Source organism: Chelonia mydas, chromosome 4, assembly GCF_015237465.2.
Source record: "Chelonia mydas isolate rCheMyd1 chromosome 4, rCheMyd1.pri.v2, whole genome shotgun sequence".
Classification (NCBI taxonomy): domain Eukaryota; kingdom Metazoa; phylum Chordata; order Testudines; family Cheloniidae; genus Chelonia; species Chelonia mydas.
Genome location: NC_057852.1, coordinates 63,726,700 through 63,741,950, shown reverse-complemented (window position 1 = coordinate 63,741,950; position 15,251 = coordinate 63,726,700). Strand labels below are relative to the sequence as shown.

General features: G+C 41.8%; 3 protein-coding genes across 7 annotated transcripts in view; 1 reads left to right on the top strand and 2 right to left on the bottom strand.

Annotated features, from left to right (window-relative positions):
• The window catches only part of ETFDH (electron transfer flavoprotein dehydrogenase), a 35,131-nt gene extending 29,316 nt beyond the window's left edge, over positions 1 to 5,815 (bottom strand). The window contains exon 1 of one of the 3 annotated variants that reach the window (XM_043545911.1): positions 5,694 to 5,815. Coding sequence is in view for 1 of the 3 variants with exons in the window: in XM_007071280.4 (XP_007071342.1) it covers positions 5,385 to 5,418 (34 nt within the window). In the remaining 2 variants the exon portion in view is untranslated. Of the gene's footprint in view, positions 1 to 2,956; positions 3,107 to 5,384 lie in introns of those variants that run through there. The other 2 variants (XM_007071280.4, XM_037897461.2) reach the window with 2 other exon arrangements.
• A 392-nt stretch (positions 5,816 to 6,207) lies between these two features.
• C4H4orf46 (chromosome 4 C4orf46 homolog) lies at positions 6,208 to 8,310 on the top strand. Its single transcript, XM_037897463.2, has 2 exons — positions 6,208 to 6,545; positions 7,147 to 8,310. The coding sequence occupies exons 1-2, from the start codon at positions 6,372 to 6,374 to the stop codon at positions 7,300 to 7,302; spliced, it is 330 nt and encodes a 109-aa protein (XP_037753391.1). The 5' UTR covers positions 6,208 to 6,371; the 3' UTR covers positions 7,303 to 8,310.
• Positions 8,311 to 9,868: 1,558 nt separating this feature from the next.
• The window catches only part of RXFP1 (relaxin family peptide receptor 1), a 93,219-nt gene continuing 87,836 nt past the window's right edge, over positions 9,869 to 15,251 (bottom strand). For all 3 annotated transcript variants that reach the window (XM_027833431.3, XM_043545909.1, XM_043545910.1), the window contains 3 exons: positions 13,838 to 14,248; positions 12,644 to 12,862; positions 9,869 to 10,170 (listed from right to left, as the gene is read on the bottom strand). In XM_027833431.3, coding sequence (XP_027689232.2) covers positions 9,869 to 10,170; positions 12,644 to 12,862; positions 13,838 to 14,248 — 932 coding nt within the window. The remainder of the gene's footprint in view (positions 10,171 to 12,643; positions 12,863 to 13,837; positions 14,249 to 15,251) is intronic.

Here is a 15,251-nt window from a genome sequence, read left to right as displayed (position 1 = left end):
AGCTATGCATCCGATGAAGTGAGCTGTAGCTCACGAAAGCTCATGCTCAAATAAACTGGTTAGTCTCTAAGGTGCCACAAGTACTCCTTTTCTTTTTACGAATACAGACTAACACGGCTGTTACTCTGAAATCTTGCATATAGGACTCCATAATGGACCCTGCTTCTGCCATCCCCAATTTTGGTCACTAAAGTTGGATTTTTAAAAACGTACAGTATACAGATGTGACCAGTTTTGCTGTAGCTCAGACACTAAAACATAACCCAGTAGAATAATAAAGAAATATAAGTTCAAATAATAGAAAAATAACCATAACATTTCAATGTCAACTAGCCTATTGTGTAAGGACAAACAATATTAGTTGCTTAATCCTTAAAAGGAAAAAGAAAGTTGAGCTAAGTTAGAACTCAAGGAAGTCTTAACTCTGAAAAACTAGTCAAAGTACAGGGATGGGCTAGGCAACTTTCCCCACATTGCTCCATAAACTCAAAGTATAACTAATCAAACATTCTGGCTAGTCTTCTCCTAGGCCTTTCTTCACCAGAACTTTCAACCATCTTTGTGCAGTTTTGTGAGACCAGAGAACCTGAGTCGCTCAGAAAAGGCTAGGATTGATTGTTTCTATTTTTAAAAAGGCAGTTTTTAGTTTACTACTACTAATAGAGAGATTGGTATAACCACCAATCTTTGAAACCAGGTCTTTATTCATTAGGAAGTTATCTAGTCTGTTTATTCTTTACTTGAAGTTGTGATCTGTACTCAACAGGCAGCTGTTCAATCATAAAAACAAAATTATGACTTCAAATGAGCAATAGGCAGTCAGACTACATGAACTCCTAAGTAATCACATACTATTTTCATGCCAATATCCCTTGTAATAAAGCCACCAACCCAGAATACATGATACAGCAGCAGAACTTCTTCCGAAGTTTTCCATTTTCCAGAGTTATGAATAGCACTGAAAGCATGATCATGTATACAGATGATGACACAGACCATGTCAAAGCGAAGAAGCCTAAAATATAACCTTTTATCAGTTTTCAAAATGCATAGAATTCCTTTTGTGTTCTTTTTAGTCCAAACAAATGCTTTGGTGATCTTCATCTCTGTGATTAAAACAGTCCTCACAGATCCCACAATCAAAAAGTCCTAGAGCTAACAATAATATGCACATACAAAAGAAAAACATATTGTAAGGAAACATTTCAATTGCAAAGTTCCAAAGACTTACAGTAAACATCAACATACAAACAAAAAAGGGTTACAAAAATTTAAAATACCTTCAATCTGTATTTAAGTTTGTTTCATACTGCACCTGAACATACATTAGTGAACGCTAGATGGGCAGCTAGTCCTTGGCTGTAGGCCTGAACAAAACTTCATGATCAACAGTAAAAATTTAGATTGGTTAAAGCAGTGTTTCCCAAACTTGGGACGCCGCTTGTTCAGGGAAAGCCCGTGGCAGGCCGGGCCAGTTTGTTTACCTGCTGCGTCCGCAGGTTTGGCCAATCGCAGCTCTGGCCTGGCAGGTAAACAAACTGGCCGGGCCTGCAAGGGGCTTTCCCTGAACAAGTGGCGTCCCAAGTTTGGGAAACACTGGGTTAAAGTATACTTTGTTTCAAAGGTAAGGTTTACACATAAAGTAAACCCTCAACTGTGCTTCCTAAACATTACTGCAAGCACAACAAAATCCTGATGGTAGTCAGAAGCAAATGCCCCCAGTATAAGTTTTCAATACTTAAAAAAAGACCTTATTCAGAGAGACTATTATATCACATACTTATTATAAAGATAATATCCCCTTTTCACAAGTAATAATGTGGAGTATAGCCTGAGGACTATTTTCCCTACATCACTATGCAGAGAAATTGGTAAATGTAACATGAATGAATAAATACAGGAGAGTGCAAAAGTGAAAGAATACTACCTTGTCCTGGTTCAAAAGATTCAGAATATTAAAAGTTGATTTACCTGGTATTATTCTAAATGAAAGAAATAAAATCAATCAATCGGGTCATTTTGAACATAATGGAAATAAAAGGAATTCTGGACCCAATCTTGTTATGTGTCATGAAGCCAATGGCACATAACAGGCCAATGCCTGTGAGGACTACTGGATCAGGTCAAGTTAGTTCCTTTCAGGCTAAATGCATAAGAGGGGACTTGAAATACTCAAAGTGTACTAGTTTAACTACCCAGATTCATGTAACCATTCAACATCTTGGGAGCTGGAGGGGGATATGAGGAGGAAAGGAGTTGGAGATTGGAGGGGATAGAGAAAGGAGGAAGATTTGCTTGTTACACCATGAAAAACTGCTATCTTAATAGTTTAAATCAGGCTGAACTTGGATTAGATTTTTACATCTATAAATGCCCTAGAATTTCAGACCCTATCTTATGGTCCCATATCTTCATATAAATATTGTGACGGGTTGGATTACAGAAACCCCCTTGGGACTGCCAACTGATGTGCTTTGACTACCTCTGAGTCTGTTTTCCCTGCCAGCTTAGGACTTCAGTGCCCTGCCTGGTTTGAGCCAGACATGCTTGCCTGATGGTCTGAACCATGTCCCCCAACAGCTGCAGGCTTAACTGAAAACAGCTTAAGAAGCGTTCCTGTCTCCAACAGTCAGATGCCCAACTCCCAATGGGCTCCAAAACCCCAAATAAATCCATTTTACCCTGTATAAAGCTTACACAGGGTAAACTCATAAATTGTTCGTCCTCTATAACGCTGATAGAGAGATATGCACAGCTGTTTGCCCCCCTCCCCAGGTATTAATGCATACTCTGGGTTAATTAATAAGTAAAAAGTGATTTTATTAAGTACAAAAAGTAGGATTTAAGTAGTTCCAAATAACAACAGACAGAACAAAATGAATTACCAAGCAAAATAAAATAAAACACGCAAGTCTAAGTCTAACAGTAAGAAAACTGAATACAGACAAAATCTCACCCTCAGAGATGTTTCAGTAAGTTTCTATCATAGACTGGCCGGCTTCTGAGTCTGGGCACAATTCTTTCCCCTGGTACAGCCCTTGTTCCAGCTCAGGTGGTAGCTAGGGGATTTCTCATGATTGCAGCCCTCTTTTGTTCTGTTCCACCCACTTATATATCTTTTGCATAAGGCAGGAATCCTTTGTCCTTCTCTGGGTTCCTACCCCTCCTTCTCAATGGAAAAGCACCAGGTTAAAGATGGATTCCAGTTCAGGTGACATAATCACATGTCACTGTAAGACTTCAAGCCCTCATTCCTCCCAGCCTGACTCATAGGAAGGCCTGCAAGCAAACAGAGCCACCCACAGTCAATTGTCCTGGTTGATGGGAGCCATCAAGATTCCAAACCACCAATAATAGCCCACACTTTGCATAACTACAATAGAACCTCAGAGTTATATTTCACATTTCTAGTTTCAGATACAAGAGTGATACATTTATACAAATAGGATGACCACACTCAGTAAATTATAAGCTTTGTAATGATACCTTACAAGAGACCTTTTGCATGAAGCAAATTCCAGTTACATTATATTCAGTCATTAGCATATTTTCATAAAATCATTTTGAGTGAAACATCACAAATATATATTAATTTTAAAGTGTCACAGCTCATAAGCCATCTGAACTAGAAATACCTGTGTCATACCACCACAAACTAAGAATCATCTCTCCCTCCCTCCACCCCCCAATCCCTCAGCCTGACTTTACAAGTGAAGAGAGACTTTAAATACGCATCACTTGTTTCCTAAAATGCTTTGAACATTTATTAAATATTTCTTCAAAGTAGCAGGAGCACGATATCCAAGATAGAGAGCAACAATTTTTGTATTGGCACTTGTGAGTAATGCACCCAACCAAAAGGCAAACCAATATAACCTTTATATCACCACAGGGTATAATCTCTTGGAACAGTGTAATGCACATGGACTACAAGTATTATTTACGTAGCTTAAGTCATACTAACTTAAATAGACAATCCAGATGTCACACTTAACTGCAATAGATTTAGGAGTGAGAGTCTCAAGCAGTATTTATTTTAAAACAGAGAACCTTACAGTTAGTAATTTATTGCAGAATAGAACATATTTCATAACCACAGAAACAACTGCAGGTACATTCCTTAAACATGCAACCTTCATTTACCATTTGAGAGCGCTATGATAAGGTTCCTTCTTGACTAAAGTTATACGAAACTAAGATATGCATTTGTTAGTGATCTTTTAGGTCCCAATCCTGCATTGGCAAATGAGCAGGCAGACTCATCTGACCTTCCTGTATAGAAGTCACTGCAGGATTGGGGCCTCAGTGACTTGGTACTTCACTCATAACACCCATAAGTCTGAACTTTTTGCAAACATTGTTTTAAAAGGGAAGGAACTTGTATCCATATGAAACTCTTTTCTAACTGCTAACAAAGGGATTATTTCCATGTTCATTATTTAAATGATGGAACAAAGATGGAAAAGTAACTGTTATTTTCTCCTATTATCCATGCATTACAACACTGGGAAACCACCACCTAAAAAAAGAAAAAAAAATGTATACACTGTATATGGTACTTTACAGCAGATAACACACCAATAAAACAGATACATATATGGGTCAAGTCCTGCACACAATTATGCATGCAATTTTATTCATGTGAGGAAAGTTATATGAATTAATGTTTCCCAGATTGGACTCTCATCTACGAACAGTTACTAGTGTGTTTTATCTGATGTAAAGTTGCTCACATGTGTATGTGGCTGTAGGATCAAACTCTACAAAATTAAGATCTGACTTTGCAAGACCCTGATCCTGCAAGAGTTCTGCATGGGTGGACACGTACAGCACTGCAATGACTTCCACAGGGAGAAATTGTGAACTGAATACAGTCAAATGAGGTAAATGAACTAACAACAATGGTTATTCTGGACAGTACTGTGGGGTCAGTGTCCTTTCCGTTCTAACCACGTTATCACTACCTCGCACATCAAGCACAAGCAAGGGGCATCACAACACGGCTGACTCGTGTTCAAATATATCTGTTTTGTAAGAGTCACAAGGCAATGACCTTTGGTCCAGTTTTGTGTCTCGCTGTAAAGACAAGGGGAGGGGCAGCCGTGTGTGGTGGGCACGGCCCACAATCATACTTGCTACTGGACAGGCCCCCTAGCTCGCCACTTTCACTCCCCTGTCCTACCCCCATTGCTATTCCCGCACACACGGGGGGTGGGGCGCACAGCCCCCCTTCCCATGAGCAAGGAATCGTGGTAGCACGTTAACAGGGCAGAAGAGGAAACTGCTTGGGGAGCGGGTGATTTTCAGGCACCGCCCGAGAGTCAGCCTGCAGCCCACTAGCCCCGCGGACCAGCAAGGTGCCCACGAGCGACGCCCCACGTTACCTTGGCTGGAGAGCGTGCAGAGCGGCAGCGGCATGGTGCCTGCCTGGGCGCCCCCCGGGGACGGGGCAGCCTCCCCTCAGGGCCTGGAACAGGGGCGAACGCTGCCGCTGTCCGCTACGCACAGCCCGCCCCCCAAAGCGCCCGGGGGGTCCCCGCTCTGCCTTCCCCGAGCGCCCGGGCTCTGGAGCTCCGGGTCAGCCGGCCGCGAGCCCACGCACAGCCCCGGCCAATGGCATTCACCCCACACAGCGCACACCCGCAGCTCTCGCCACCCCGTCCCCGCCCCACTGCGCCTGCGCGCCAGGCTACCTGCCGGGACACGGAGTTCCCGCCCCACCGAGGAGGGATTACTACAGCTCCCAGAATGCCCTGCGAGAGGAGAGGCGCTGGCCCGCCCTACAGGTAGGGCGATGTTCCCGCTAGGGAAGGGTGCAGCACGGCGCATGCGCTAGCCCAGTGTGGCCGGAGAAAAGGAATTTCTTTATTGTCCCATAATTAAACAAAACTCCCGGGACGCGAGAAGGCGGGACTGTATAATGGCATCCATAGCTGCCATAGCTAACGGCCTGGCGGAAGCTGGCCGGAGCCGGGGAGGACGCCTGATACCAGCATGCATTGCGGCAGGAGAAAACTATCCCTCCCAGCATGCAGTGCGCCTATCAATGGTCTAATCCGTGTTCTCTTGAAGGTCCCGCGCTGCATGCTGGGAGTAGTAGTTCAAGTGGAGAGGCACTGCATATCGGGATAGTTGCGGACCACATTACCACATCCCTGCCCCGGCCAGCAGAACGGAAGTTGGGGTGGTGTATGCGCAGGGGGCGGGGATACGCTCTCACGGATCACCGTCCTACCACGGGGGGCGGGGTCTCCGAAGGCTCCGGCTCTGCCTCTCGGGTAGGGGGCGGGGCTAGTGAGTTTCGCGCGCGCCGCAAAACCGGTTGATTTCGAGGGATCGTTTTGCGGCCGTTCGGAGCCGAGGCAGGGAGCATGGCTGAGGCGGGGCCGGCGCAGCCCGTTTCCCCCGTCGCGCCCCTCGGGGTCTCCCCCGGCGCCGGGCCCAGGAGAAGCCGGAGCGGCGGCGGCAGCAGCGGGGCGCGGCCGCTGGAGCAGCTCAGTGACCCGCGGGAGCTGCTGGAGGAGGTGGAGATGCAGATCGATGACGTGAGTCTCCGCCGCGCAGGTCGGCGCCGGCCCCGCTCTGCCCAGCGCCAGGCACGCTGCGCCGGGTCCAGTGTCACCCCTTTCCCAGCCCCATGAACTAAACCCTTTTAAACCGCAGTGTGAGTGTTCGGGGGGGGGGAATCAGACCCCTGCTCGTACCTGTGTAGACGAGGACTGATTAAAGACCTGTCTGTCGCCCTGCCTTGGTCAGAGCACGGGGAAGCCACCAGCCCGGTACCTGGCCATCCAGGAACGTGAGGCAGACCTCAGACTGGCTGCACCCCCCTCCCGGTATCTCTGAACACCCGTGTGCGTTTGGTGCCAAAACTATAATGGGGTTCAAGAAAGAATTGGATAATTTCATGGAGGACAGGTCCACTAGTAGCTAAGATGGTCTGGGATGCCACTCTATGCTTGGAGTGTCCCTAGCCTCTGATCGCTCGAAGCTGGGAGCGGGCAATGGGATGGATCACGCAGTGGTTGCCTGTTCTGTTCACTCCCTCTGAAGCAGCTGGCGTTGGCCACGGTTGGAAAACAGGACACTGGGTTAGATGGACCATTGGTCTAACCCAGCATGGTGGTTCTTATGTTCTTGCTGCAGGCCGCATTCTCGCTAACAAAGATCCTGGAGGCAACGTCTGCTGTGTCAGCCCAGGTAGAGGAGCTTGCGACCAAATGTTCAGAAAATGCCCGATTCCTTAAAACGTGGCGGGATCTTCTGAAGGAAGGGTATGAATCTCTGAAACCCAGTGACTGACTCTGTGCAAACACACACAGGAGGAAAGCTCAAGAGGGTACCTGCATGAGCTGAAGCTGAATCATCCCACAGCATTTTCACTTTGTTACCCTTGTCTTGCAATGCCAGGACTTGGCTCTCGGCCATGCTGGGTTAAGGAATGTCTGTATAAATGAAGACTTAAACAACTTTTTTGTGCTTTTTAATGTCTTACTGGGGCTTTCATCAACTGCCCCCCTTCAAGGAAATGTTTTGTTCTGTGCACAAGCTGTTTCTGTGGAGAAAATGTTGATACTGGTGCATGCATGAACATCATTCAGAATCTGTTGATAATAGTAGACTGTTTTAGTTTGGCTTGGGAAGAGGGACCAAGTCTGGATTTTTAAACTGTTGGTTTCCTTGCAGTTCTATTGATTAGCAAGTACATATGAAATGTACTAAATAAAATTTTCATTAGAGTAATGTTACACTTGTATTCAGATACCACACAGAGAGAGATATCTGATACCTCTCTAATTGACCACCGTGGTTCTGTAAATCAAGAATTCCCCAAGTGTAATCACTTGCAGACAGCTATAGTTTTGTTAACCCCCATAGCCTTCAGGAATGTATATAAGCTTGTCATTTCCAAAATAAGTCTCTTTAAAATCTTGTTAATCAAACAAGACTACATGTGAAACTTTCTGCCTTCAGTTATACCTATACAAACTCCATTCTTACTCTGCCATTTAACAGGTATTAATATAGATATAACTGAGTCTAGAACTTGGTCTCTCGTTTTTAAGACTGTAGCCCAGCTCCCTCCCTACACTGACAATCGTCTTAGCCAGTTTTTCAATACTTTTCTCCATAGTTGCATTTTTACAGATTATTTGATCACTGCAAACCCTTCTACATCTGATATTTTTATTTATTTTGGTTACTAAACTATATCTAAAGTGCCTTATTGTATGCTTAGATCATATTTTTCTTCCGATAGAAACTCAGCTGTATTGTGTATTAAAAGGTTGGGTTGCTATTTGAAGTATATATTTCAGTTTCAGTAGTATCTGTGCTAATTCTCCGTTTTCTGTAATCTTTTAAATAATATGCTGTATCAGAACTTGTTCTGCATTTCCTCCCATTTAACGAACTAATAGGTTTCTGATTCAAACCCTATAATCTGGCATACCATTGTAAACAAGGATTGACTATCTAAAAGATTTCTAATTTGTGGTAAATATCTGGATCATAGCTACTGTACCCAGAAACGTATGAAAAAATCCGCACTGAAATGAGTTGGGAAGCTATAGAAAAATGTAGTGGTGTGCCATGACTGAGTAGTCATTGATCCCTATTTCTTGGTGTCCCGTCCCCCCCCAAGAAAATCTAATTATTTATTTTTTTTACCTAAAAAATAAAAGACATTAGAACAAATATTGAAAGCTAATTATGGCAGCTTCTTTCTTCCTTCCTCCCATCTGTCAAAGTGTAGAGAAGGCTGTAAGTAGTACAGGTGCTCTTACTGTTCCTTGATTATTTAGCTAATCAACTTGATGCTCTCAAAGTGGAGTAAAGGAGAGTTTAATGTTGCAGACATTCTGCATTATCCAGAGTATCAAGTGAGGATACAAAATGAAATATGGTGTGTTTAGTATTTTCATCAAGGGGAAAACAATCAGTTTGATCAGCAGGTAAATCTTTATTCCAAATAAATCAATATATACAGTAGCGGAAACATGATACTCATCTGTTCTGTATTTGATTCTAACATATTTCAAAGTTTTGTAAACAGTAAAGTGTGAGTCACACTATATTTTCCTTCTTGTATCTTTTATGAAGTTGAGTGCAAACATTAAAAACATCTTTTTGCTTTTTTTAAAAAAAAACTTCAAAGTGTAAATGCAGAAGAGCATTTCCTCCAGCTGTGTTATCTTGGGAACTCAGCTGGCCACAAGCCAGTTACTGAAAGTTTCCTTATCCAGTATCCCTTTCTTTCATAATATCAAAAAGTGTCTTTAAAAAAAAAAAATCTGATACACACATATGGAGAATCTGCCTGATTGCTTCATTTGGGATCCCCCAAAACTTAGCTCAACGTTGTACCATTTTTAAGTATTCATAAATCTGAATAATTTTAATTGGTGTCCAGTGCCCCATGCCTGACCTATGAGTAACTCTTCAGAAAAATACTGCAACTGACTAAAGTTTAGGAAGTTGCATAGCCATTCAGAGTTAACTTTTATATTTTTAGCAATCTGGTCATCTAACAATAGACTGCATACGAATTACGTTTTAGAATTTAGAAAGGTACAAAGTAACAGTTTTAACCTTTTTGACTTTATCTGCCCAGCCCCAAAATGAAAGTAAAAATTGGACTGATAGTGGAATTTTATTCGCATACATATTTTTTTCCTATGGCTACTACTTCCTAAGGCTCTTCAAAAATGTATGTAGTGTTAAGTTCACTCTCTGTTGTCTTTTTCTGATTAGACCTCTTGGCCATCACTGATGTGAATCTGTGTTACAGCTTTTTCCTTACTGCTATAAAACAGTGAGTCCACATCAGAGATGGCTGTGCAAATTTTACTGTGACTATTCAAAACATTTATCTGTATGAATTCAGTCTTGTGGAATGTGTGGTTGCTGATGTTTCAGAGGAGTCTGTATAAATAGCAGGCTTTGTTAACTCTGGTGTAATCTCTTGCATTGGCCACATCTCTACCCAGATAAATGATGGGCCATATGTTTTCTGATTGCTTTTGCTTCCTATGGATCTTCCTTGTTTGTAATTATACCAAGCCTGCTGAATCATTTCTTTGAAAGGTCGTGTGGTCAGAGTGTAGAGGAGAGGATTCAAAGCACTATTTATGGGCAGTATAAAAATCACCACCCAGGAAGTTATAGTACCTTGAGGAGGAAAAAAGAAATTTTAAATATTCAAAAGTGTATGTACTCAATAACATTCTATTAGTATATAGTACTTTGTGCTAAAAGCAGTGTACAAATATTAACTGATATCTTCACAGTGGCCTGTAAGGTAGGTAGGTACTATACCATTTTACAGTTAGGGAATCAGAGGCAGAGAGTCGAAGGGACTTGTCCAAGCTCACCCAGCATGCCAGTGGCAGAGCTGGGGTTTGATTTCCTGACTCAGCTTTGTGCTCATTCCTTCAAACTACACTCTGTCTACTTCTAACAATACTTTCTTTTAGAATTACATTTTCTTAGGTAGAGGAGACTTGCACTTCTTAAAAAATGCATTTTCAGAGTAAGTTTCCTTTTCCTATGGGACATTTGCTATACACATTTTTTGGTCAGACATTTGATATTTGACTCTACCCCTTTCAAAAGATAACTCTAACACCCTTTTGCTGAGTCCACTTTCCTGAAAGGCAAGAATTTCTCACTAGGTCTCTCCTCTGACATGTATTTATAACTAAAATTGATAGAGTAGTAATTTCTAAGCCTACTATTGCTGGTGGCAGCCTTTATACTAAACAAATGTCCTTTGTGATATGTAGGGACCTACCAAATTCATGGTCCATTTTGGTCAATTTCACAAATTGTAAATTTAATGATTTCAGATATTTAAATCTGAAATTTCAGGGTGTTGTAATTGTAGGGGTCCTGACCCAAAAGGGAGTTTGTGTGTGTGTGTGGGGGGTCAGTGTTATTGTAGAGGGGGGTTGCAGTACTGCTACCCTTACTTCTGTTCTGCTGCTGATGGTGGTGCTGCCGTCAAAGCTGGGTGACTGCAGAGCAGCAGCTGCTGACAGGGAGCCCAGCTCTGAAGGCAGAGCCACTGCCAACAGCAGCATAGAAGTAAGGCTGGCATGGTATGGTATTGCCACCCTTACTTCTGTGCTGCTGTTGGATCATATTAAAGAAGTTCTGTATTAAAATCACAAATGAGTTTGATTCCCCATAGTTTAAATTCCAGGATGTTACTAATTAAGAGGCCTCTTGGTTTTTGGTACTGTTTCTCTTCCTCTCTGTGTGAAACTTGCAAGCTGCTAATTGTGTTAGTACATTCTAAGACAGAGTCTGTTCTCAAAGCAATACTTTGTAACAACAACTACTCACACAGAGAGAAACTCAAAGCAATATTCTGTAAAAATAGAAACAGCACCCAGAGACTCCCCGCCCTTTTGTTGTATTTATCTTGCTTTGTTAACAATTGTGATTAAAATAGAGATAGAGGATGTATGTGGATGGATGCTTGGTGTGGATAATAACTGAATAATCAGGGAGGTGCCAGCCTAAGAATCCGGTGTCCATCAGCTGAAGAAGGCGTCAAGTGGAAAATAACCAGAGGACCCCCGGAGGGCAGACTGGAATTCACCCAACAGCCTCAAGAGTGGGAGAACCAAAGAACAAGATAACATCTGGCAGCACGGAGCCATCAGGAATGTGCCATCTGCTGACTGATTCAGCAACAGCATGATGAAGCAATTCCCATAGACTGGCATAGGAAGAAATTCCTATAAAAATGGACTCTAGAAAGTGAGAACTTTGGGGTCTGATTCTGCAAACCAACTTCCAGGAGCATCAGATGTGCATCTGACGAGGCCCTGCTCCCTCCTCATGTCCAGGCCACCTGGCCAGTGGCTTGGCATGAGCAACTCTAGGGCTGGTAACTATGATAACAACCTTGCAGAACCTGTGTGTGTGTGTGTGTGTGTGTTTGTATGAATGAATGTGTGAATAAATATGAGATTGAATAGAATGTTATAGCTATAACTAACTGCTGACTATGATTCTTTCTGTATTCACAATAAATGTGGTATTTTGCCTTTTCCCCTTTAATAAGATCCTGCTGGTTTTTATTTTATTGGTATAACACTGCTGCCTTCAGAGCTGGGCCTTAGTCAGCAGCCATCGCTCTCCGGTTGCCCAGCTCTGAAGGCAGCAGTACAGAAGTAAGGGTGGCAATACTGCAATCCTCCCTAAATTAACCTTGTGACCCCCCCCCCCCTTGCAACTCTCTTTTCAAAAGGAACACTGCAGCAGTGAACGGTTGAAAGAAACTACATCAAGCTAGACTTTTTTGTGTAGTCTTACATTGAGTTCAGATATCAGAGCTGCAACAGCTGTTATTGCAGCAATGTGGCTGCCACCAAGAGCCATAGGATCAGAAATACCAGCTGTAATTAAAATTTTGTTTTCAAATTTTGTCCATTGTGCAATAATATATGATCATAAGCTTTTGAACTTTTATTGCTGTGGCTAGAAAAAATAGACTTGGGGTGGGAATATTTAAGCTTTAACTGATATAACATAGGATTATTTTGTGTTAGCACTCTAGTTTGCATTTTCTAGCTGACTTTCACACAAGCCATTTAACTGAATTTTTTATTTAGAAAAGAAACAAAAAACATACCTGGTATTTCTACTTGAAGTAAAGAAAGCAATTTCAAAATAAAGATGGGAATCCAGCATAGCGCATCAGTGAAAACAATGAAGAAAAAGCGTTTAGCAAGGGTCATCTCTTTTTTAATATGATTCCGGATTTCAGTTGCTGTGATGGTTGTTTGGTGAACACTGTAAAACATACTTCCATAGGAAAACACAATGATGATAAAAGCTGCCAAGTTTACACCTGTTAAGAAGTTAAGGGATGTTAGTGATTTAAGACCTGAATTAATATTTCCAGGCATGTAGCTTACTGGCAAATTGGGCAAGTTATAGGGCAGGTAGCAAAGGAGAATCTTGTATCCAAACTACTAATACAACTGGAATTTAGATAGGTAGGTAGAACTTGAGTCAGTCTTTATATAGGACACTGAGGTTAATGCCCTCCTTACTCAAAATATATTTATTAATTATCACTAAATAGTGAACATTTGCCATCTAAACCATGTAGTGCATCTTGTAGGTCTGTGTTCTTTGGTTTCAGGGTTGCTTTACTGACAGTCATCTACCCAGACACATTACAACCCCTAATCCCTGTACTATCTGAGCACCTGCTAACTACTAAGGAATTTTATGCTTACAACAACCCTCTCAGGTCAGTATTATCCCCTTTTTACAAATGGCTTATCGAGGCACAAGACAGATTAACTGACTTGCTCAAGGTCTCACAGGCAGTCTGCGACTGAATCAGGAACTGACTCTAGGTCTCCTAAGTCCTAGTGCAATGCACAGTCCACTAGACCATCCTTTCGACCCTAGAAAGATGTGGCCTAGACAGGCAAAGATTGGGGACTCAATCCCTGATTAGCACATGCTCCAACCAACTGGCCAGTGACTGGTCATCAAACCATCATCAAACTAAGCAGCAAATGAGTAAGCTTGTGTATAATACTGAGATTTTAAAAATATTTTTATAAATTTGTGGGTCTCAGACTTTCACAAAGCGCCCATTTTCAAAAACATGAGTAAATAAGGTGTTCAAATCTAATTCTTGGGTACTGATCTTTGTACTTTAGCATATAAATGCCCACTTTATGCACTTATCAGAGCATCCAAATATGGGATTTGGGAAGCCTAGTAAGGCTGCCAGCTTCGTTTAAAACTTGGGCTCCCTGTGTAGCTCCAGCCAACATATGTAAAGGAAGAAACATAACATACTTACCTAAAAAAATAACAACAGAATAAATCTGGCCTCCTGTACTTTCTGCCTGTTCTGAATGAAGAGGAAAACAGACCCCATTGGTGCCATAGTAGTTTCTGAAAAATTCCTTGTGGCTCAGTGGAATAAAAGCAACCACAAAGCCAATAACCCAGATGAGAATCAAAATGGAAATTGTCCTGCATTTTCCTGGCTTCAAACACCTAAAAGGGTAAACTATGCATATATATTTTTCCAAAGTCATGTAAGTCAACAGTAAAACTGACACCTCTGTGGACAGAATAGCCAATGATCCCACCAATTGGCAGTGGATACTGTCCATCCACAACTGAGCATGCTTGTTGTATTCGCCACGATATTTAACATCAAAGGCTCCAATCACAAATAAATATATTCCCATCAGACAGTCAGCACCTGTAGAAATAGCATTTAAGAACATGAATAAATAGGGAATAATTTGGTTTATATATCTGAATTGTCCTTTATTTTACAATATATATGTATTAATAATATACTTAGAGTTCTACCAACAACTATAGTTAAAGTTACAAAATTCTCAATTCTAACTAGTTTTCAGTGACTGCTGCCTTTCTGAAATTTTCACCATTTGGGCTGACATATTTTCATTCTTGCTCTCTGCCCTACAGTGATTTTTCTTTTAAGTTCATGCAAAAAACAGTTGTTATAAAGCATGAATAAAAATAACATACATTTCTCATTACAAAAATACTTCTTGCACCTTTTTATGAACAGTTCTAGTTCCAAAATGGCTAGAACACTGAAACTTGGTGTGCAAAGTGTTCACACTGAGTAGAAGTGTCTTTGCTAGTGTTACATACATTTAGTTTTGATTTGCCCAAGCTATGATCCGATGAAAAATCATATACTAGGCATGCACAATACTGATTGCACAGAGCCTTTTTACTGAGGTTGAAAAGTTCTCAAGCAAGGTAGGCCACACTGCACGCATGTGGCTGACTAAATTAGCTCCACAGTGAAAAGTAAAATATTGTGGGAGGGTTCATGCACACTCTTCAAAGTATGCATTAGGGAGTTCCTCTCTGAGCCACCTTAGGCATTGTCAGGATTAGAACTGTGCAAAGAAAGATAATTCCATTTTGTGGAGGATTTCAATATTTTGAAATCTGGTTTAATTATGATCTGGAACAAAAACCAAAAATTTTGAAATACTCCAAAAATGGGAAAGTCCTGGAGTCTGCAACTTCAGGCCAGTCCACGTGGCTGGTGACCCTGGAGCTGTGGACTGTGGAAGCCTTGGGATCCCTGGCTCAGGGGCAGTCCATCTAGCTGGCTGCCTGGTGTGGAGAAAGTAAATAAGGAAATGTCATTTATTCCTTCTCATAGAGAATAACTAGGGGGTCACCAAATGAAATAAATTATTAATTTAAAACAAACA